Source organism: Leptosomus discolor, chromosome 5 (assembly GCF_034619465.1).
Source record: "Leptosomus discolor isolate bLepDis1 chromosome 5, bLepDis1.hap2, whole genome shotgun sequence".
Classification (NCBI taxonomy): domain Eukaryota; kingdom Metazoa; phylum Chordata; class Aves; order Leptosomiformes; family Leptosomidae; genus Leptosomus; species Leptosomus discolor.
Genome location: NC_141395.1, coordinates 51,455,739 through 51,477,546, shown reverse-complemented (window position 1 = coordinate 51,477,546; position 21,808 = coordinate 51,455,739). Strand labels below are relative to the sequence as shown.

Here is a 21,808-nt window from a genome sequence, read left to right as displayed (position 1 = left end):
CGGAAGGGTCTGCCCGGCCCGGCCCGCAGGAGCCTGCCTGCCCGGCACAGGCCGCGACCGCACTTCCTGGGCTCGCGGGCGGTGGCCCCACACCTGGCGGCGGGGCGGGCCGGGCCCGGCCCCGCGCTGCCCGCCCAGGGGCGGCTCCGGCCCGGCCGAACTGCCGCTACCCGCCGCGGGCCTCACACCTGCCCTCTGCCAGCACCGGGGAGAGCGGCGGGAAGTGCGAGGAGGGGTCCCCGGCAGGGAGCGGGCAGAGCTCCGGGCGGGGCGGGGCGGGGCGGGGCGGGGCGGGGCGGGGCCCTCACGGCGGCAGAGCCCCCACGGCCCACCTCCCCTCAGGCCCCGCCCACAGCACCGCCAGCCACGCCCCGGAAGCCTTTGCGCGCTGTGGTTTCCAGCGGACAGGGGAGCAAGATGGCGGAGCTGGAGCTGGGGCAGCACTGCGGGGTGGCGGGTTGCCGCCAGCTCGGTAAGGCGGGGCGCGGCGCTGCGGGTACCCGGCAGGGGCGCGGAGACAGGGCCCGGCCTTCCACGGGAGGCCGGCGGAGGCGGGGACTCTGGGCCGGGGGCAGGGCCCGGGGCGGGGCCGTGGCCTGTGCTGGCGGTGAGCGGGCTGCAAGGTAGTGCGTCCCCCTCGGGGCGTCCTCCCCGCTGCAGCCCTCACCGTCCGTTGGCGGGGCCTGTGGTTCCAGTTGTGTCTCTGGGTGGTTCATGCCGCCCCCCGCCCTCGCTGGCCGTCATCGGCCTCGGGAAATGAGGTTGGTGAAAATGTCGCCTTTCAGAAAGAGGCGTCAGCAGCGCCCGTACTGAAAGCTTTCCGAAGGGACTGCTGAGTCCTGCGAGTGAAGGGACGGAGATCTTCGTGACTGGAGCTTTGTAGTCCAGTGCGGTGTGGTCCGTTGCGACCAAATGTGAAGGATGGAGAAATGGAGTAAGGGCCCGGAGGTGGGCACCTGCGGCCGCTGGTGCTGTGGCTGAGTCCGGCAGGCGGTGAAGTGATACTGTCTGTGAGAACTGCTGCGGTTAGGTGCAGGATGTGTGCAGAGAAGTACCTGCAATTTAAGCTATACAAGGATGGTACGTGCGATACAAAGGATAGAGAGGAAGGAGCAGGATCATCAGGACTGTCAAATGGAGGACGTGCTGGGTTTTGGAAGGGATAGCATCTCCTCCAGCTGGCAACCCATATAATAAATACATAAACTGTCCAGTGCTCTAGCAGTCAGTGACTAGTATTCTGAGTGGTCTCGCAACAAATTCAATTTTTAGCGTAACTGGTAAGTTCGATGGCTAGCCAAATGACCTAGTTTGACCATTTGATATTGAAAAACTTGAATTAAAAGCATAATTCCAGCTTCTGGAATGTATATGATTTACCTGCTCATGTGTTTTTCAGTAATACTCACTAGGGGAGTTAACAGTATAACTGTTACAAAAGCAACTTCTAGGTGCTCTCTAGATGCAGTTACTAAGTGTCCTTGTTAAAGTTACCTGGCCCGTGATACAGGTAAGCAGAAGCTAATAATGTAAAAACTAAGCTAGAAGCTGTTAGCAAAACAATGACCATGTTGTCTAACTGAAGACAAATCTCTTTGTTTCAGATTTTCTCCCCTTTGTATGCGATGGCTGTTCAGGTGTCTTTTGGTAAGCTCATAGAATCATAGAGTATGTCAGGTTGGAAGGGACCCATAAGGATCATCGAGTCCAGCTCCCTGCAGGTGGAGAATCCTGCACTTGCTCTTGTTGAATTTCATACGGTTGGTGGCTGCCCAGCTCTCTAGTCTTTCCAGATCTCTCTGTAAGGCCCCTTCACCCTTGAGGGAGTCCACAGCTCCTCCTAGTTTAGTGTTTTCGGCAAACTTACTTAATGTATGTTCGATGCCTTGCATCCAGATTGTTCATAAAACGTTAAAGAGCTCTGGCCCTAAAAGTGAGCCCTGGGGAGCCCCACTGGTGACGGGCTACCAGCCTGAAGTAACCCCATGTGCTGTGACTCTCTGAGTACGAACCGTCAGCCAGTTGCTCACCCATCGTATTACAGACTTGTCTAGCTTTGTGCTGGATGCTTTGTCTGGAAGGAGACTGTGAGAGACAGTATCAAAAGCTTTGCTAAAATCCAAACCCACCACATCTGCTGGCTTCCCTAGGTCTGCTAGATAAGTGTGCCTGTCATGAGAAGAAATTAAGTTGGGTTTCCTATAAGATCTCAGTGTGGCAGTTGTGTAGACCTAAATGTTGCATAAAACATTCTGTGACTCAGTTCAGATATGTTTAGTTAAAAATAATTGTTTCATTGAACTTTTTCCCAAGCAGCTGTTGTAGAGTTTTGAAATAAGTGGGATTATCTTTAGAATAGAGGTAGTTTATTGTGGAAATCAGCTAGCTTAGACGTGTTTTGTACTGATTTTGGGGGAGGGGCAGCAGGTATTTTTTCATGTAGAGGAAAAAAAAAAGTTTCTTCCAGGGTTCAAATCAGGGCCCGCACTTTGATTTACCCTGCAGATTAGCAGAGGGCAGCTGAGATAAACTCAGATAAACTGAGGGCAGATTTCACTTTAACATATTGGAAGCCTTCAAGGGATTTCTGCTGTGGTGGAAGGTGATTAAAAATCCATTAAAACAAAGTCCAGTTGCTTTGAGCTGAATTCTGAAGTATGCTAATGTCCTTTTTCTCTTGAAATGGTTTGCTATCTTGGGGCATAAGTTCCAAGAGCTGAATGTTTTATGTACTCGGGAAGAAGATGATCAGTCTATTCAAGATGTGAAACACATAGGTTAGAACAAGTTTTGGAGAAGATTCAGTATTTGATTGAAGTGTCCCTATTATAAAACTTGTCAGGTCACTCTCTAAGCACTAGAATGTTTTCACATGCGGTTTTCTCTTCCCGAAATGTTGATAACGGTGTGATATTTTCTTCTTTTGCCACAAAGCCTTCAGCACAGGAGCCGGGATGCTCATGGATGTTCTGAGGTAATGTAATAATATACGAGTACCTTAAAATAAAAATTCCATGCAACTTAACTCTTTTATTTTCAGAGCAGGTGTATATACACATAGTATGTAAGTGTGAATTATTTAACTGGGAATGTGACAAGCTTGAAAAAACAAATCTACTCTTTTTCTGCCTATCAGAAGTAAATTAAGTTTGAGTAGGATTGATGGTTCTTTTTCTGAAGTCTGAGCTAAACTTAGCCAGGACAAAAGTAGGACAGAACCATTGGACTAGTTTTGCCCGTGGAATGGAGAGTTAGCACAGTTCTTTTGGAAGGCTGGGGTGGTGACATGTGTATGTCATCTCTGTTTACTTACACAAAATATTTTGTACTAATGCCTAGGTGAATATAAAGAACAATCCTCTGCAACCAGATCAGCACAGGTCTTACCCATGCTCATACAAGGACTGCAACGGAAGGGAGCTTTTGCCAGTTCTGTGTCCCTACTGTGAAAAACATTTTTGTCTAAGGTGAGTGGAACAGAGAGTTTAAACATCAGTACTCATCCGTCCGTGTATGGAGGGGGTAATACAAGTTTCACACTGTTGTTTACAGACACCGGCATCAATCAGACCATGAATGTGAGAAACTGGACACACCAAAACCTCGAATGGCTGCCACCCAGCAGCTAGTTAAAGATATTATAGGCAAGTACAGTGGGATATCTATTCCACAGTTTTCTTCAGAAGTCTATTTGAGCTTGTGACCTCCTCTGAGGGTTCAGGTTTGACCAAATAAGAAGAAAGGATGGGGGCGGGGGGGAGTTGTTTAAATATCCCTAAACTCACCTGCCAGCTTGTAATGCTGTTCATCTAGACTGAGACAAGAACCGCAGTGTATGTCCATAAAGCGACTCTTTAAAGATGAAATAGGGCTCACATTTCTTTCAGAACTGCTGTCTTGTTCTCATCCTATATGTACTGTAACAAAACAAATTGTACCTAGCCATTATTATTTGCATATTAATTCATGTGCGAATAATGCAATTGTACTGTACTGGTACACATGCCAGCTTGCTGGGATTATACCTACACAACCAAGATGGCAAAAAAGTGTGAGTCTACAATGTAGTGTTCTACGATTTTTAAACAAGCTTTAGGACAGGAAAGAGAATGAGCAGCACTGCCTGACTGGACAGGGGGGTTGTGTGTAGAAAGGAGGACCTGAAACTGTTGCCTATGAATGCTGTGATGGCCACAGATGTAGAAATTTAGGAATTTGTAACGGTTTGGCTCTTGCACGCTATCTTGTGATAGTGTTCATCTGCTTTTCAGGGTAAAGGAGTTCTGCTAGAGCTGTAACAATTCCAAATATTCTTCAGTAGGAGTACCTGATTTGATGGCCTTAGGAGGACATGAAAGGGATGGGTACCTTGGAGATGTAAGGAGGCCCAATAGGCTAATTCCAAGATATATTCAGAAGACAGTCTGAATCATCACACTAACAGGAATAATATTGTTCTCAGATTCTAAAAAAAGTGAGGAAGCAAAAAGCAAAAAACGTAAAGGAGCGAAAAACAGCGAGACAGCAGCAAAAGTGGCATTAATGAAACTGAAAATGCATGCGTGTGGGGACAAGTCCTTGCCTCAGGTCAGTCATGTTTGTTTTCAGTAATGGAATTCTCAAAAGAAATGGGAAATGTTTTAAATTTCTTGTCTTCATTTAGTTCCCTCAGTTTGGTTTTGGATTTAATTGTTAGGCCCGCAGTTGTTTATACATCTGTTTCAGCCTGGTACCCAAAACCAATCACACTGGTCTTGTCTCTGTTATAAGGTGTCTGTGCCGAGTTCGGAGCAGTCATGTCAAATTCCTTCATTTTACAGCAAAAATGTGTTTGCCTGCCATACAGCAGCACTGCGGGGACAGACAGGTTCTTTTGGGCAGCCTTGGTGGAATGATGAGGCACTAAGTTTGTAGATACAATTAAAGCTTTATTACTTTAACAGTCTTTGGTGATCAGCATAGCAATCTATGATCAAATAGTACAGGATTTTTATAACCAGAACCAGCGTAGCATGGTTTTATAAGTAGCGTAGCACAGAATTTTAGAACACAGCTTAGCTCGTGGTTCCTAATCACCCAGACCCTCTGCAGATTGGGTCAGATCTTAATGCTTGCCTTGCAGCGTCAGCATCACAGTCATCATCTAGACTCGAAACAGAAAAGAATACAAGTCACTTGCTGAGTCCTTGGAGGAAGGAGATGACAGTGAGGGTGTCCCTGGCCAGTGGGGGATCACGGGTCTTGCAGTCCAGCAGCAGTTCTGGCCCAAGTCCCACTTACAGCTTGTAACAGCTTGATTTTCAGGATAGCGCTCTGTGTGCTGCTGCGCTTCCCTGTTCTGTGACGGGGTCATCACCACCAGGCCAGCTGGGTGGTGGGACTTCCAGGCCGGTAAGGAGGGGAGCAGTTGGCCTGGCACCCAGGTACCTTGAGGCCAATACAGAGGGGGAGAAGGCGTCTGCCTGGCGTGCAGGACCTTCGGGGCCACCAGGAGAGGGGAGAGAGGACTGGTAGGTGACCAGGTCGGTCACAGAGGATGTCTGTTTGCCCTACAAAATGGCAGTAGTTATGCTAACGGTATTGCAGGGGGGACTGGTCACACATGGCAAACCCATCTCAAAGGGACGCTTTTCACGCTGGGCACTGAGAGGCTTCTGACGCAGACAGGACACAGCGTGCACAGCTCGGTACCAGTCAGATGGAACCTGCCTCATAGGAAACTGTGTTCTGCAAAACTCCATTCTTATTTCTGCTACTCAGGTGTAATACACACATATTACGTTGCTGGATGAGGTATGAAGGGCCTGAGGTCAGTTATTCCTGCTTTTGGGTTGGAAAAGGGTTTTGACAGTTGCTTTATGTTTCTTTCAGCCTTTGATTTCTTTGATTCTTGAAGTATTTCACAGATTCCTTACTGTTTTTCATGACCATGGCCAGTCAAACCTGGTGGTTAAGTCTTTTCCACATACCAGGATTATGGTGGGTTTGGAAACAACTTGATTCTTTCATCTCAGGTTTCACTTTAGATGTGTACTTATGTATCCTCTTAAAAGAACTATAGATTACTTTTCACCTCATTGCTCTGTTGGAGCACACCAAGTTTAGGCCTGTTGTATTGATTTATAATTCTGAAAACCTTCTATGTGATAGTCCTAGTGTTGGTCTTGTCTTCGTAGAGTACATTTAATTATTATTTCTAAAACAGCTACAGCTATTCCATTACTCAGTCCTCTTATGAATTTCTTCTTTTATACTTTGTCATGCTTCGAAATCCGATAGCTCTGCTTAGGCAGAAGTCATAATATAAAGACTTGCTTGTAGCATTCTTCACAGATAGTACCACATTAATAAATAGGTGCTGGAGGGCAAGTGATTAATTTCAAATATTGTGGAACATAATTTTAAAAATCCACCCTCGATACATATAAGAAAATTTTAAAAGTTGTTCCCTAATTCCAAAGCCAGTAACCTCTAAAAAGTGTAGCACAAATTACTCTGTGCTAATTTCTCTTACTATTCATTTTCTCATTTGGATATTAGTTGTTTAATCATCTAGAACAGTGATAATTCTAACACTGTTAGAATTAAGCCTGTTGACCTTCAGCACCTGTCTATTTAAATTGCCTCCTAGACTCCTAGCCACCTTCTGCCCAGCTTGTTCCAGTTTGGTGACAGATTTTTTGAATATGAAGTTTCTGGAATGCCTCTTAGGCTCTTTAGTTCCCTCATCACCACACAGAGAAGATTGACACATTTTCCTTGGAGGTTCACAGCATAAGGACAGGGGGCAAGGGGCACCAGCTGCAACATGGGACATTCCAATTAAATAGTAGGAAGAAAACTCCCAATGAGGGTGGAGTTTTTGGAACAAGCTGCTCAGAAAATTTGTGGAATCTGCATCTTTGGGATGTTCAAAACTTGATTGAATATGACTTGGAGCCACCTGATGTACCTTTATAGTTAGGTCTAAATTTAAAGTTTTCCTTGCTTTGAGCATGGTTTTGGACCACGTGGCACCAGAGGTCCTTTGTGATGATCAGCAAAACTAGGCAATCTTAGAAATACCTTTTTTCTGACCTCTTTGTTCAGATTTGCCTTCTGCAGATTGCTGCTTCTTTTGGCGTCAGACCTGACATGAGTTACCCCTCTTGAGACTGACTGGCTCAGAACAGGAGGGCCATGCTGCAAAACAGCGTTGGCTGTTGTGTAGCTGACTGACTGGTGTTTCCATGGCTTGGCACAGAAATTCCAGGAGGCATATCCCATAGCAAGGGGTGCACCAGCAGAATAAGCTGATAGGTGAATTCCGTTCAGTGACCTGGGGGAGGCTGTCTCATTGTCCTTGGAACCGGAGGAGCAGCTGTAGGAAGGTGCCGGGGCACTGACAGCCGTTGAGTGATGTTAGCGTGTGTCCATACTGGGATGGCTGTGGCGTCAGCTCTTTTGCAAGTTGTGGCCATTTACGTTTTAGCAAGATTCAGGTCCTGCTTCTCATGCCCCTTTGTAATATTCCTGGACGTTAAAAATTTTCTGGTGTGTGGAGAGCACCCAGGTTTTGAGGAAAATGCACAGGTTGAAGTTTAGACTCAGTTTTATGAACATAGGTGGGGGAAGGGTAGTTGCATGTTTTTCTCGAGAAGGCATAAATAAATCCTCTAAAAAGAAGACTTCTGTCTAGTTAGGGTAGTGCCTGGCTTGGACTCAGCAAGGGTGATCTGAACTGAGGAATATACCGGTCAGGCTTGCTCTGTGTCTTCTGTTGCATGTCAACAAGAAGAAATAAACCTGGAGAAGGGATTGTCCCAATCCTGTTCAAAATCTCTCCCTCATAGGTTACTCTTGAAGTTTCTTAAACCAATGTATTTCAGTCTAGTGGATACTGAAAGAGCATTTAGTACATAGAAGGAGGGAGAGCAGGATAAAGGGTTTGCCAGCCATGAGCGGAATGTTGGTTTGTGAAGCAGGCACTTCTAGAATGGCAAATTGCAATGGCTTAACCGCCTCTGCATTGCCATTTGAGACGTTATACTGCTGCCAAAAGCCAGCGCTGCTCATTTAAACTCACCTTTTTCTCCCCAGAGCAGTCATTGTTGTCCGGCAAACCCAGGGCAGAGGCCTTTTCATGTCTGTCTGTACATAGCAGTCCAGCTGTGGGACTCTGCTGAAAGATGTCCTCTCCACCTTTCTGAACTTACTGTCCCTCATGTGTGTCACTTGTGTTCTGCAGTAGAATGGGGCCTCGGTTCTGATGGAAAAGAACATGTTTCAGTTGGTAATTTTTGGGTTGAAGTTTCAGTTTTTTACTGAAAAACTATTAATGTGTTTGACTGGGATTATGTGTTTCTTCTGTGAGTAATTTTTTGTTTATTTTTTGTTTTTTTCTAGACAGAAAGAATTTACTTTGAAGTATTTTTACCAAAGGGGAACAAAGAGAAGAGCAAGCCCATGTTCTTTTGCAGTAAGTGGAGTATTGGCAAAGTAGTAGATTTTGCAGCTTCCTTAGCAAGCCTTAAAAATGACAACAACAAATCAACATCCCAAGTAAGTCAGTAATAATAACAAACGTTTTCCAGGTGGTTGGGGTTTGATTTTTAGGGCGTTTTTTGTTGTGGGGTTTTGGGTTTTTTTATCCCTTTGTCCTTCCCCTACCCCACTTCTTGCATCTCAGATATGCAAATCTTGATGTTAATTTCTTGATGTTAATTTCTTTCAGAAACTGAGGTTATGCCATAGTGCCTCTGGAGAAGCCTTGCCATTTGAGCACACATTGGAAACGTGGCTGGCTGATAAAGACTGTCCATTGTACAATGGTGGAAATATCATTTTGGAGTATCTTGATAATGATGTTCTATTTATAGAAGATACAGAGTCGTACTGTAGTTAATCAGTAAATTATCACAAACAAAAAAAAAACCAAAGATTTTTTTACAGTTGTGGTATTCAAACCAAGTCCAGTTTTCATTGAAAATCACCAGTATGCCAGAATCCGTCCTCAGTTGTAAAGATGCAGTTCCCATTAATTTCTCAGTTGGTTGACTGACAGAAGAACTGTCCTGAAAGGAAAATTAGTTATTGTTACAGGTAACCACCTTCTAAAATGAATTCTTACTTTATTTAGCTGTATAATGTCAATAATGTTTTCTTAAATTTCGTATTTATTTTTGTGTAAATGATGAGAAGTGTGTATTAACGTCAATAAATAATGAAAATGTAAACTTGCAGTGTATCAGTTCTCTGAAGGAAAGAAACACATTACACTACTGCAGCATCTTTTCTACATCTACAAGAACAGATTTCATTGAGTTCAGAATCCAGCACTGTCCATGCCCCAGGTCCACATTTTCCTCTCTCCTCATAAAAAAGCGTACATGTGTTTAGAAGGAAAACTTCCTGAAGCAAAAGTAAATTCAAGACAAGTGTCTTTCTTGTGTTTGTAAATCTCAGCACCATTGTGTGATTAGGTGGGAGATAAAAGGACTTGAAATGATCCTTTTCTAATTCTTGTGTAAAAGAGAAAGAAATATGGTAAGAGAGGAAGAAATACAGTTCAACTAGAAGCAGCATTGAACAGCTTGCAGTTTCATCCTGGTAAATCTGTTGTTTCTCTTCAGCAGTCTGCAAGATGGATTTACTGTGTTTTAAAGTGGTTATTTGTAGTGATTGTACGTAAAGAAGTTGCCTACATACATACATACAACTCGCTCCCCCAGCTGTTGTTACAGAAGCAGGTGGAAATTGCTGCTATAGAACAGGGTAATTTTTTTTTTTTTTCAGCAGAAAATCCTCATTCTCTACTTACCCCCTTCCTTCTGCCCCTGATTTTTCTGCCCTAGCAGTTGCAGGCAAAATAATTAAAATAACATTTCTTGTGGATAGAGAGAAGATAAACTTGGGATGCAGGAAGTAAATCTTTGGGGAGATATCAAAGGTTTTACCAGGAAGGTTGCTTTCATCAGTCGCCAGTTATTGCTAAGGGCTAGCAGCCTGTGAATGACAGTGCAAACATCGCAAGTCACAGTTGATAAGACTCCAAAAAGTTTTCACACTTTCATCTTATTCCAGGAATGTGCCTGGGATTGTGTATAGAAGCTCATTCCACTGAATTTTCAGAAACTGAGAAACCAAACCAAGTTAAATGAGTCTGACAGATAAATAATTGAGGAGAGGTAAAAACTCTGTCCTAATCTTTGACTTGATGAACAAAAGCAGAAACTTTCCCAGAGCTTCAGTATCTTGCCTAGGCTAGAATTGCTGACATTTTACTGTTTAGACTCTGGCATATCTTTACTTAGCATATACAATTTTTGTTTTTCTAAAGTTTATTATCTTAGCACGTTGTCTCACAGGTGGTAAGACACTGGAACAGGTTGCCTAAGGAAGTTGTGGACACTCCATCCCTGGCAGTGTTCAAGACCAGGTTGGATGGAGCCTTGAGCAACCTGGTTTAGTGGGAGGTGTCTGTGCCATGGCAGGGGGGTGGGAACTGGATGGTCCTTGAGGTCCCTTGCAACCCAAAGCATTCTGTGATTCTATTATTTTCATAGGGCAAATGAAACAACAGGATTTGAAAAAAAAAAAACCAAACACCAAAACACTTTGGAGGAAACATTTGACTTTGAAACGATTGCTAATTTTGTGTTCAGAAGTTCCTGAACTGTTCCACTTCAAAGTTAATAAATAAAATGTTAAACTCGCTTCTATTAGAGGCAAAGAAAATGTATGCCAAGTTACTTAACTGAGGAGTTTGTCAAAATACTTAATGATTTTATAACAAACGGTGCTTTCAGCTGAACTATTAAAACAGGTGAATATCAAGCTTTTTGGTTGTTACATCTGTATAGTAATTTTAGAGAGTGCAGAAGGTCAAGGCTTTGCAAACACTTCACCACTGATAATGCTCGTGGTAGCAGCTCCTGGCCTTGTTGCTGTTCAAATACCACTACAAAATTGCCTGGCATTTATTTGTGATACACCTAAGACAGTTTGGAAAGGGTTATATCAACATTGAGAGCTCAATTTTGCTTGGATATGTGTTAGATGAACTGGGCAATGCGGTAGCAAACAAGAAACAACACATCTCACTAAGAAAGCAGGCAGTAATCTCTCATTCTTTTATTTTCATCAGTTTCCTTTTGCGTGTCTGTTTTAGCAAAGTGCCCTGGAGTGCAATCAGTCTGGTTTGAAGTCTTTTATCAATAGATCACCTCTGTTCATCTTGCTTATCAGGTGTCACATCAAAATACACCTGTTACATCAAAATACACCTCCTTGCAGCTTGGTTCTCCTCACAGTAGTCTCTTACATGAAATAGAAAATTTCCTTTCAGCTGTCTCCTGCTTTGGGCTGGGAGGGAGTTAATTTTCTTCCTAGCAGCTTGTACAGTGCTCTGTGTAACAGGAATCCTGAAAACGCATCATCTGAACTGCAAATTGTTTTCAAAAATCTTTGTTTGAAAGCTAGGGAGTTTTCTGGAAAATGTGTTAACTGTGTATTTTAATAATATCCGTTGTCTCTGGTTACCGGTTTGGTTATTATTGTAGCTAGCACAGCTCTCAGCAGGAGGGGCGAGTGAGGGGGCGAAGGAAGCCGAAGAGTTTTTGAGGAAAAAATCGAGACGTAATGAAGAACCATGTAAGAAACTTGCTCTTTTTAGCTTTTAAGCACTGTAACCTGAATTGATGGAAGTGCCGGTTTACTTCGGGGGCAACATTTTAGCTCTAATTTTGACTCCGCACGCCCTCAAGCACGTCTCCCCGACCGCCCGGAACTTCCCCCTCCCGCCCAACACACACCGCGCAGGCGCAGGTGTTAGGCAGGAGGAGGCGGTGTTAACGGCTTCGCCCCTGGCGCCTGCGCACTGGTGCGGCTGCGCGCCTCAGGCGGAGCGGGAGCGGCAGCGGCAGCGGCGGTGAGCGTCTTCTTCCTTCCTTCCTTCCTTCCTCAGCCGCCATTTCGGGATGCCGGGAGGGGGCTGCGCTGCTGCACCGGGCGCTGTGTGGCCCTGCCATCGCTCGAGCCCGGCCCGAGCGATGGTACAGCCGCGGGGCGGGAGGTGCTCTCACCCCGGCCGGGTGCCCTTCAGCCCTGGAACCATCTCCGCTGTGGGTGCGCGCCCTGAGTTTGTGGGATAAACTCATCACGGGGCATCCAGAGAGGGCAGAAGTAAGCTGGGGGGAAGGCATTTCTTACAGTGTAGGCGCTGGTATTTAACTAGAATGCGTGTTTGGAGGTACTGTTTTGGTGAGGTTTTGTATGTAAATGATTTTTTTTTCCCCTCTGCTGCCTGAGTCTGTGCCGTTGTGCTGGGTGTCAGTGTGCTTAAGGTTCCACTGGTACTGCCAGTCTTTTATGGGTAACAGAGGAGCTTTGTCTAGTGTTGTTGTACCCAGTTCCGTGTCCTGAGAAATTATTTCTGTGTTTTTATAACAGAACCTGTACTTTAAAGGCTGTGAACACTATCAGCATAATTGAAGCATATACCTTTTGCATTTTACCTAGCTTTTCTAGCCTTCTGTACCTGTTTAGGACCAAGGCTGAAGGAGGCAAAGACCATTCGGTCAGGATGATTGGACTGGGGACTCATGCATCCTGTTAATTGCACAGATTTTTTTAATACTGTTTCAGTGCTGGCTTTTTTTATAATAATTTATCTAATTTTTGTGAACCTGCAAGTGTTACAAAACTGTGACCCAGGTTGTTCACTTAAAGAGTGAATCACTTGAGTAGGAAATACCCAGAAGACTTCTGAAAGGACTAGGGCTCAAAAATGAAACACAGTTCCAAAATTGAGAATACCATTGTGACACTGAGTTAATTTGTGATCTGCTGGGGGTGTATCAGAAATAATGTCTGCTGATCAGCATTTCACATTGCTCATGGAAGTAGAGATGCATAGAAGATGACATATCTTGTATTGCTTCATAATACTTAAGAATTTGGAAGACACTTTTAAATGACCGAGGGACCTTGTAACTTTCTCATGTGGAATCAAAACAGTTTCATATTTGTGTTTGGAATAAACCCCTAGAACAAAGTATGGAGGACTAAAATACAGAAAGGATTGATTTTGGGTTTAGGATTCTAATCTTCTAATTTAAGATGTTCAAAGTCATTTAAACCATACTTTAAAATAGACTAAGCTGTATGTCAGCAGTTTTCTGCAATAAATTACTGTGAAGATTCTAGTATTTTTAAGCAAAAAGGCCCTGAGCTGTACACTGTATTTGCGAATGTGCTTGTGTGTAACCACATTATTGCTTTTCAGAGCCTTTTATGTACATTGAGGTCAGTGTCGAAATGTGGAACCTTGTATATGCATGTATCTTTCAAGACTGAGGCTCTGCACTTGTTAATGTTTCTGTATTAAGCCTTTTTGATAATCACAAAACGGGGGGAAAAAATCTGGTAATTTAGGCTAAGCTTTTAATACTTTTAAAGTTTTGTTTGGGTTTTTTTTGTTGTTTTTTTGTTTTTTTGTTTTTTTTTTAATATAAAGGATAAGACAAACTTCTGTATTCCAGCAAGGAGAAAGCAGTGCAGTCCGGAACAGGGGGAGCAGAAAATTAGGAATTGTAAAAAAAAAAAAAAAAAAAAAAAAGCTATAATAATTTTTATATTAATCTCTCCTTTTGGTAGACTGTATATCTAAGAAAAGATGACAGATCCTTGGCAAGAATGTATGGATTATGCAGTTGCTTTAGCAAGAAAAGCTGGGGAGGTAAGCATAAACATTTATAAATAATAACATTATTTATTGAATCTGATATGTGTGTATCTTTTGAAGGAGTTGGATGTTGGATAGTCTTCTAAGAAGTATTTCGTCAAAACCAGAAATTAGGAGAATCATTCAGTGTGTTCAAGATTGGAGTCTCTTTCATGTTTACAGCTTGGTTAATTTAAGAAAACAACTTTGCGCTTTCCTTTAGACCACAGTCCAATTAAAGATTAAGGAGCGTCTTTTGTTCCTTAAATTTGCTGTAAAAAAAACCGCTTTAAAATTCTGAATCGTGGTAAACAAAGAGCATCTCTGGTTTTCCCCTTAAACTACTCCTGCCTGCCTTACTGTTTTACTGCCTGAAAGCTGTTGACAGTCTTTCTTGTGAAGAAGAAGGAAATAGCAAAAGAAATAGCACATGGTGTTCTCTTCATGAAGACTGCTTCACTTCTCTCAGTAAGAAGCGCCCCTTGCAGCGGCGGTAGTTGGCCCATCTGTGATCTAGGATGGCTCAGAACAAGGAAGAGTTTGCACATCTGGGCAGAGGCTCAGCATAAGAGTGGTGACCAAGTGTTCAGTTCTTGGTAATTCTTCTTGGTGTGTTTCGATGCTGTTGCAGCCAGACCATGTGGCATGTGTACCGATTCTGTCCCCTGGAGCTGCAGAATCTGCAGGACGTTGTCCCTGCAACGACCCCATTGAAGTCTTCCCTCAGAAAATAAGTTATAGTAAAACCATTTCGTGGGCTGTGAGGCATGGATTCTTGCTTAAGCTGATGCTGATAGTTGTCAGATCAAAAAGGCAGGGTCTGACTAAAAATAGCTGACTTAAGCTCAGTGTTAAGTGTTCTGTTCAGCTCTGGTATTTAAATTTATAAATCTAAAACTTGTCCTCACAAAATAGAGCTCAGTTTTATGTACCAGTGGCTCTTTGTGTAGTACTTGGATTGAGGTGATGTAAAAGTTTGTGCTGAGTAGGGACTGGAAACAGATACAAGGGTAAGTCCCAGCTCCTGCAGGTAAATCCGGGTTTTGTCACTGCTTGTGTTTGTGTTTTGTACGTGCAATATAGAAGATTACAGTAAAAATTATGATCAGTTTTCTTTGGAAAACTAGTATTTTTCATGCTGCTAATGGAGAAAGTTTTATTACCTTTTTTTTTCTTCTTTTGGTAACAGATAATCCGTGGAGCACTCAAAGAAGAAATATCTGTTATGACTAAAAGTTCACCAGTAGATCTAGTGACAGAAACTGATCAAAAAGTAGAAAACTTCATTATTTCCTTGATAAAAGAAAAGTATCCTTCTCACAGGTATGGCTTCTTGTCAGTACCCCTTTGATAGAAGAAGGGGAGAGGTGACTGGACGAAGAAAATGTAAAGTTTATAATTTTGCTTGGTAAAATTTCATTATGATTGGCATACTGAAAAGTTACAGAATTCTGCCTTACCCTTGATATATGAAGTATTTTAGAGTAGAAGTGGGTTGAAGGTCTATAGCAACAAAACAAGGTGTCACCAGGGTCTACTGGCAGGAGTTCAGCCTTGCTTAAGACTTACGCTGGAAGTCACTTCCAGTTGAGCCACCTGTAAATAACTTATTGGTTATTTGTGTTGGAGAATCAAAGGCAGCTCCAAGGCACCCGGAACCCAAATTTCTGGTTGCTGTTGGCCGTAGAAGCTAGCATGCCTTTGCTGGCAGTGCTGGATGGGTCCCACGGTACCGAGTGTGCCTTTGATGAGTGAGTCTCATATAGTTTGAGAACATCAAACATCCTTAAAAGAAGACAGGCTCTCCTGGTTCTGCATAACTGAAAGGCTGTCATACAAAATACTGATTTATTCTGGTTTTATTGCTCTTCCTTCTTTTTTTTTTTTTTTTCCCTTCCCCCTGCCCCTCCTCTCCCCTGAAATAAATTCATTCTTGAAGAGTGAATGGAGTGTATTTTACTTACTTTTACTTACATGGGACTTTCTGTCTCGTTTTGACATAACAGCTCAAGTTTAATACAGTTTCCTTAAAGTGGGTTTGCTAATTTTTCTTGCATTTTCTTGGAGATTTTCTTATTGTAGCTGTATGTGTGAAACATAATAAATATGCATAGAATTGGAACAACTGAAGTGATGCAAAATGTCAGGAACCTACACGAATTAGTGTAAGCACACAGACTTGTGGAATGACCTTGAAATAACAGTTTCTGTAACATTGATAAACATTTTAGAATATTTTAGTTTCTTTTTATATAATTGATACCGCATTGGACTTACTGGTGTTGAATTTCTCTTTCTAACAGATTACTTGTCCACCTAAATAAATATTCAGTGTCTCTTCTCTTTGTGAAGATCTGCTGCTTTTTGGAAATTGGCTGTTTCTTTCTGAGCAATCATCTTCATTTCCATTGTTAATCATAAAACTCCTAATCAATATTAAAGCGGTCTTATTTGTTTACTCTCAGCAGTTCTCCTCATTTTACATGTTTGTGGAGGAAAGCATGTGTTTGATGCGTGCTTTTCATAGACCGAGTAATACATGATAAATTTAACAGCATGCAAAAGGCATAGAAGAGAATTCCACCTGCTTAGACTCATCCCAATAATTTTGCTGTTGGAAACATACTTTCATGAGCAGCAAAAATTGTGAAATTTGGGTTCCTGTGGCACTGTGCCTTGTGTATCCCTTGGGCGTAGTACTGAGGTTGAGCATACACTCTGCCATCTTCTTCAGGAGGAGCTCTGGTTTGGATTTCATCCCTTTACCATGTTGCCATTTTGTAAAGTTTGTAAAACAAAACAGTTCTGACACAAACAGCTTTCTGTCATATTTGAGTTGAAAGCAGACTGTAAATTTCACACTGCAGTGGTCTAACTGGATGCAGATGACCACAAAGGCTTTTTTCAGAGATAAAAGTAGTGTTTTAGAGCACAAATACACTGAAAGCTGTAAATAGCTACAGGTATTCTGACCAAAATTTGATGGTGCTGGAAAAAATTATGGAAACTTCAGTGTTCTGAATGCTAAATCCCCATAATTGGTATTAAAAGGTAAAGTTCTTTTCCCCACGTGTTGTGCTTATCTCTGACATCATATGTTGATGCAGCTTGGTCAGATGTGGTTGATGCTTTCCAGATAAATTGTGTATTTCTCATCTTTTTACATATGATCACCGGTGCTGAGAGTGCATCTCACTTTAAGATTTTTAATTTCAAGGACAGTGTTGTAATTCAGACATTTTTAACAATTTCTTTATATCTTTTAAATGTTTGCTACTCTAGCTTCATCGGAGAAGAATCTGTGGCAGCTGGAGAGGGCAGCATTTTGACAGATAACCCCACCTGGATTATAGACCCTATTGACGGAACTACCAACTTCGTACACAGGTGCACCTTTCATTTCTTATCTTTGCAACTTCAACTGATGACCTTTTTTCTTTCTCCAGTTCCATGAAAGTAAAGGTTTTTTAATTTTTAAATTGTTTTAAAAAGATACTATGAACTCGTTAATAGTTACAGATTGGTATTTGCATTTATTCAGAGCCATTGGGCAGTTTTTGTAATCATTTTAGTATTTCTGTAGGTGTTATAATAGACTCACCCTGTAACCAAAAGCAGTTGCTCCATGAGAGGCCCGTACATATAACAGGGGTCAGCAGCCTTCGTCATGGGTGCTGGAGATGGGTGGGCAGATTTTCGCAGTAAAGCAGCAGGACTCGGGATTGGGAGTTGCAGCATCTTCAGAGAGGCAGTAACAGCTCCAAGTGCTGATTTCTAAGAAATTTCAAGTTCATTGAGATCAGGAGCCACTACCATGAAAGAAAGCAGGATGTCCCCAGTAATCACTAGTGGTATTGTGCAGCAGGATGAGGAGGGGACTTTCAGGGCAGTGCTGACTACCGGTTCCTTCTGGCTTTGGAACGTGGTGGGCTTTGGCCCCGATGAGCTTTTCTGAGCGTACTTGATTCCGGTTTTGAAGTGACGGCCGCTCTGCGTGCCTTTGCGCTTCAGTATCTGTCTGTCTTGTCACGTTGGTGGACGAAGTGGAGGTGGGGGGAGAGGTGACTTGATCCTTCTGATGAGACTGTTTTGCCCAGCTTGTTCCTTCTGAGAAAGGTCGGTAGCGTAGAAGCTTGCTTGTTTGGCTGTAAAATGACAGACCCTAAGCTTGTAACAGCTGCACTGGGGATGACAGTCCTTAAGCTGTAACAGGCTTAGTTTCAGTGGGTGGAAAAGTTTTGAAGAAATTTGTTTATCATATCTAAATGATAATCGGTGTTGTTTGGTCTGTTTTCATAGTAAATTGTGCAAGTTCCAGAAAAATAGCGTTTCTTGCATAGTCCAAGCTTCTTTTTGAAATACATATTGCATCTAACTGAACATTGTTTTTATTAAGAGTAAGCATGGTAATGAAAGAAGCATAGTGTCTTGCTATAAAATAGTGAAATGTTTTGTTTTGTAGGTTTCCATTTGTGGCAGTTTCAATTGGCTTTGTTGTAAACAAAAAGGTATACTTTTTATTACTTAATATCTAATCATCCAAAACCAAATGAATTCCTTGTTGCTAGTTACAATGAAAATCGGTATTTTCACAGTAAATAGGAAGAAAGGGAAAAAGCCCATCAAGGTATCTTTACTTTATTTTGCAGATAGAGTTTGGAATTGTGTATAGTTGTATAGAAGACAAGATGTATACTGCCAGAAAAGGGAAAGGTGCATTTTGCAATGGTCAAAAACTTCAAGTGTCAGGCCAAGAAGGTAAGCTGAACGGAGTAGCTTATTTCTAGTAATCACATTTATTTTGCAAATGAGGTGTCGGCAGTTTGAAACCTGGATGTATTCCTGTTTCTTAGCTCCTAGTTCTGTTTTGCAAAGACAGGCTTTTTTTGGCCATGGGTTGTTCAGTTTTGAGAAACAGCTTTTATGTTCTCTTTGGTGCCTATAACATGCTTGTGCACAATCAGGACTCAGCAATTGAAGATTTTATTCATTGTGTGTCTGTGCTATGGGGTTTGGTTTGTTTATTTTTAATCCCCTGTTTGTGATTGTTCGTAAGTTTGTAACAAACCTGCCAAACAATTCACCTTCTTCCAGGTGTGAACTAGTGGTTTAAATCAGTGGTTTACCCTATGTAAAGTAAAATTCACACCTGAAGGGCGACCTTTAAAGATCTGAGGACTGTTCTGATTTTTGTAGCAATAGAATTTTATTTGTGAATGACATCAATTAATGTATATGCACAGTTGAACCAGGTCATGTTTTGTTACCTGTATTTTGTTTTTTCCTGCCATTTTCCGTGTAAGAACAGATTTTTATACATTCAGTATATGTAATGTTTACATTAAAATACATTCCCTCTTACTCAGTCTTGTAAGAAAGCAATGCAGTAAACTCTGTTAGTTATGGTTATTATATAAGATGTACTGTTGGAAAAGTGAGGTTTTGTTTCTTTTCCAGACATTACAAAATCCCTTTTAGTGACAGAATTGGGATCAAATCGTGATCCGGAGACTGTAAAAATAATTCTTTCTAACATGGAAAGACTGCTCAGCATTCCTATTCATGGGTAAGATGCTTCCTAGTTTTTATATTTACTGGTACTGTTAATATTGTAAGTATGAGCATTTTTAGGAAGGATTGGGTTGCATTACATTTGTCACCTGAAATGTGAAATACAGTTTAAATGTTTTTGTCTAGTAGCTTCTGCTGAGAAACTCTTAAGCGTGTCTAACTTTTTCAAGCTGGGACATGTATGTGTAAGAACCCTAAGAATTAGCATGGAGAAGTGAAACATGTTTGGTTTCTTAGGACTAAAAAGTGTTGTATTTACTAGTTAAAAAATGAAATATGGTTTTGTGCCTTTTTTTTTCAGGAACACACAAGGAATAGAACTGGATAAACAGAAGCTGTATTACTTTTCTTACTTTCCTTTCTCTGTGGTAATGAAAATCATGGGGATTTTTATATATGTCAGAAGACAAAAGTACACTTCTCTCTTTCCTCTCAGGACTGTACAATTTTTTGAATTTGTCCAAGTAGTTGAAACTGTCCATAAACGGCTTTTATTTTGGTTACATTCCCTGCTTCCTCTTTCCACATAAGCCAAAGCCCACATTTCCTCAAACCATTTTATGTCTGAAGGTGGTTTCAGCAGACAGCTTTTTTGTAACTCAACTCTACTCATGTTTCTGATCTAAAAAGGGTTGTAGTTTTATGCCGAGTTTCTCAGCATTCTTGTTTTGACACTTAACATGTAGATTTCTTCCTACTTTCAAAAAGCCTTCTGGTGTCACTATGCTAAATTGCAAGTAGGGAATACATTTTGGGTATGTTGTCAGGTCAACTTTGGTATTTTATTTGTAAACAATAAATTGAGATTGGAGTTGATTTTAGTTGCCTCTTGCAGTAACTTAGCTGACATCAGTGATGATTTAATGTACGTTTTACTGAAGATTGAAGGAACTGCAGTCATTTGTACAAGTCACCCTTACTTACTAACTGCATCAAGATTTCCAAAAGAAACTGGAATTTGAGAGACAAGGGTTTTGATGAAGTTACCCAGATCAAATCTGTGCTGTGTGATTTATTTGTCGTGACTACTGCTGTTAGGGTTTTTTTGTGAGTCAGAGCTGCTCCTGAGCATCACCAGGGAAACTGAAGTAACTGGTTTTTCAGCATTGAGAACAGGGCACAGGCCACTCGAATTCTTGTATTGAGAAAGGAAAGTAGAATATGTGTTACTGGTTCATGGGTAGATATCTTCTGCCATATCTTTTAGGTTCAGAAGTTCTTTAAGATGTGTTTTCACTGTCAACCGAAATTGTTTAACAGAATTCATAGGTAGAAGTTCTGGGAATTTGCTATATTTGGAGAGCTCTTCAGGGTACTTAAGCAAAACTTCATTCCCAAGTTTTTAGTTGTTTCAGTGCAGCATTCCATCATGTTTTCTCTCGGTCAGTTCCCTTTGCATATGATGCTTGTGTGTTCTCTGTGCAGTGTACACAGCGACTGTGACTTTCTTACAAACTGTTCTCAGTTAAAAACCCAACTCTGTCTCTTCTAGGATTAGAGCCGTTGGTACAGCAGCTGTGAACATGTGCCTTGTGGCAACGGGTGGAGCTGATGCCTATTATGAAATGGGGATTCACTGCTGGGATATGGCAGGGGCTGGAATCATCGTTACTGAAGCAGGGGGAGTACTGCTAGATGTGTCAGGTAATGCAGGGACATGCATGGTACTCTTCTGTCCTTCTGCATAGCTAATTGGGAGTAAAACACAGCCAAAATGAGAAGGCGAAGAGGTTTTTCAGTCCTTTTTCCAAGGTACCACTGCTGAACAGAGTTCCTGTCCAGTAAATAGTCAAAGAGAGAAAGAGTCAGTTGTATGTTTTTAAGCTACAAGACAACCTTTACTCCCTTGGCTGAGCACCTGGGAGAGTGAAAAAAGACAGTAAACATGCACCGAAGAGAATTTAAACGTAGCTTGTGTGAGATACCGGTTGTGTTAAATGCGTTTTTATCCTGGGGCAAAACTTGGTCCTACATAGTAATGTGTCCTTCACAGTTGATTTTGTCAAGGCTCATTTTCTTACCAACTGTTTAAAAATTTTCTCCAGATAGAAGCTAGTTACTGTGCTTGCTTTGATTTCCAGGTGGACCATTTGATCTGATGTCTCGAAGAATAATTGCAGCAAGTAGTCGAGCTATAGGAGAGAGAATAGCCAAAGCACTTCAAATAATTCCTCTGAAAAGGGATGATGCAGCTAACTGAATACCAGAACTGCACCGGAAATGTAACTGTGTAATGTTGTCCCCTACTCCATGTGGTTGTTGTTCTTCACCGTGAACCTGGTAAAAAGGTGAATAAATAGATGGTAGTCTTTCAGTTCTGGTGTGCCTGCCAAGTAGTGTTTTGGGATTGGACGAACATTCTCAGTAAGCTTTTGCTGTTAAGTATTTTATTTAACATCACGATTACATAAAGATCAATTAAAAAGAAGCAAATACATACAACTAATATTTTCAAGTTGTATACTACACTGGAAGGCATAGCAAGAGACTCTTTGATGGGTAGATAAATAAAAATCTCTAGTTCCGTAAGTGACA

General features: G+C 41.9%; 2 protein-coding genes across 4 annotated transcripts; both read left to right on the top strand.

Annotated features, from left to right (window-relative positions):
• The first annotated feature begins 401 nt into the window (after nt 1-401).
• On the top strand, nt 402-9,215 carry ZFAND1 (zinc finger AN1-type containing 1). 3 transcript variants are annotated; one of them, XM_086465183.1, is made up of 8 exons: nt 402-472; nt 1,605-1,647; nt 2,935-2,974; nt 3,340-3,467; nt 3,553-3,644; nt 4,463-4,587; nt 8,390-8,458; nt 8,714-9,215. In XM_086465183.1, exons 1-8 carry the CDS (start codon nt 418-420, stop codon nt 8,882-8,884), a joined length of 723 nt encoding a protein of 240 aa, XP_086321309.1. In that variant the 5' UTR covers nt 402-417; the 3' UTR covers nt 8,885-9,215. The 3 variants fall into 3 exon arrangements, with proteins under 3 accessions (XP_086321309.1, XP_086321307.1, XP_086321306.1); XM_086465181.1 differs by having other exon boundaries at nt 8,386-8,541; XM_086465180.1 differs by having other exon boundaries at nt 3,553-3,653; nt 4,445-4,587; nt 8,386-8,541.
• A 4,439-nt stretch (nt 9,216-13,654) lies between these two features.
• IMPA1 (inositol monophosphatase 1) lies at nt 13,655-21,587 on the top strand. The gene is made up of 8 exons (XM_009950677.2): nt 13,655-13,717; nt 14,892-15,025; nt 16,985-17,089; nt 18,165-18,210; nt 18,352-18,460; nt 19,160-19,268; nt 20,766-20,917; nt 21,355-21,587. The coding sequence occupies exons 1-8, from the start codon at nt 13,655-13,657 to the stop codon at nt 21,471-21,473; spliced, it is 837 nt and encodes a 278-aa protein (XP_009948979.1). The 3' UTR covers nt 21,474-21,587.
• The last annotated feature ends 221 nt before the right edge of the window (nt 21,588-21,808 follow it).

Coding starts and splice junctions, on each gene's coding strand:
- ZFAND1 (XM_086465180.1), top strand. CDS start 418: ATGGCGGAGCTGGAGCTGGGGCAGCACTGCGGGGTGGCGGGTTGCCGC. Junction 1,648..2,934: donor GGCTGTTCAGGTGTCTTTTG/GTAAGCTCATAG, acceptor TTTGCCACAAAG/CCTTCAGCACAGGAGCCGGG. Junction 4,588..8,385: donor GGGACAAGTCCTTGCCTCAG/GTCAGTCATGTT, acceptor GTTTTTTTCTAG/ACAGAAAGAATTTACTTTGA.
- IMPA1 (XM_009950677.2), top strand. CDS start 13,655: ATGACAGATCCTTGGCAAGAATGTATGGATTATGCAGTTGCTTTAGCA. Junction 17,090..18,164: donor ACTACCAACTTCGTACACAG/GTGCACCTTTCA, acceptor TTTGTTTTGTAG/GTTTCCATTTGTGGCAGTTT. Junction 18,211..18,351: donor GCTTTGTTGTAAACAAAAAG/GTATACTTTTTA, acceptor TTTATTTTGCAG/ATAGAGTTTGGAATTGTGTA.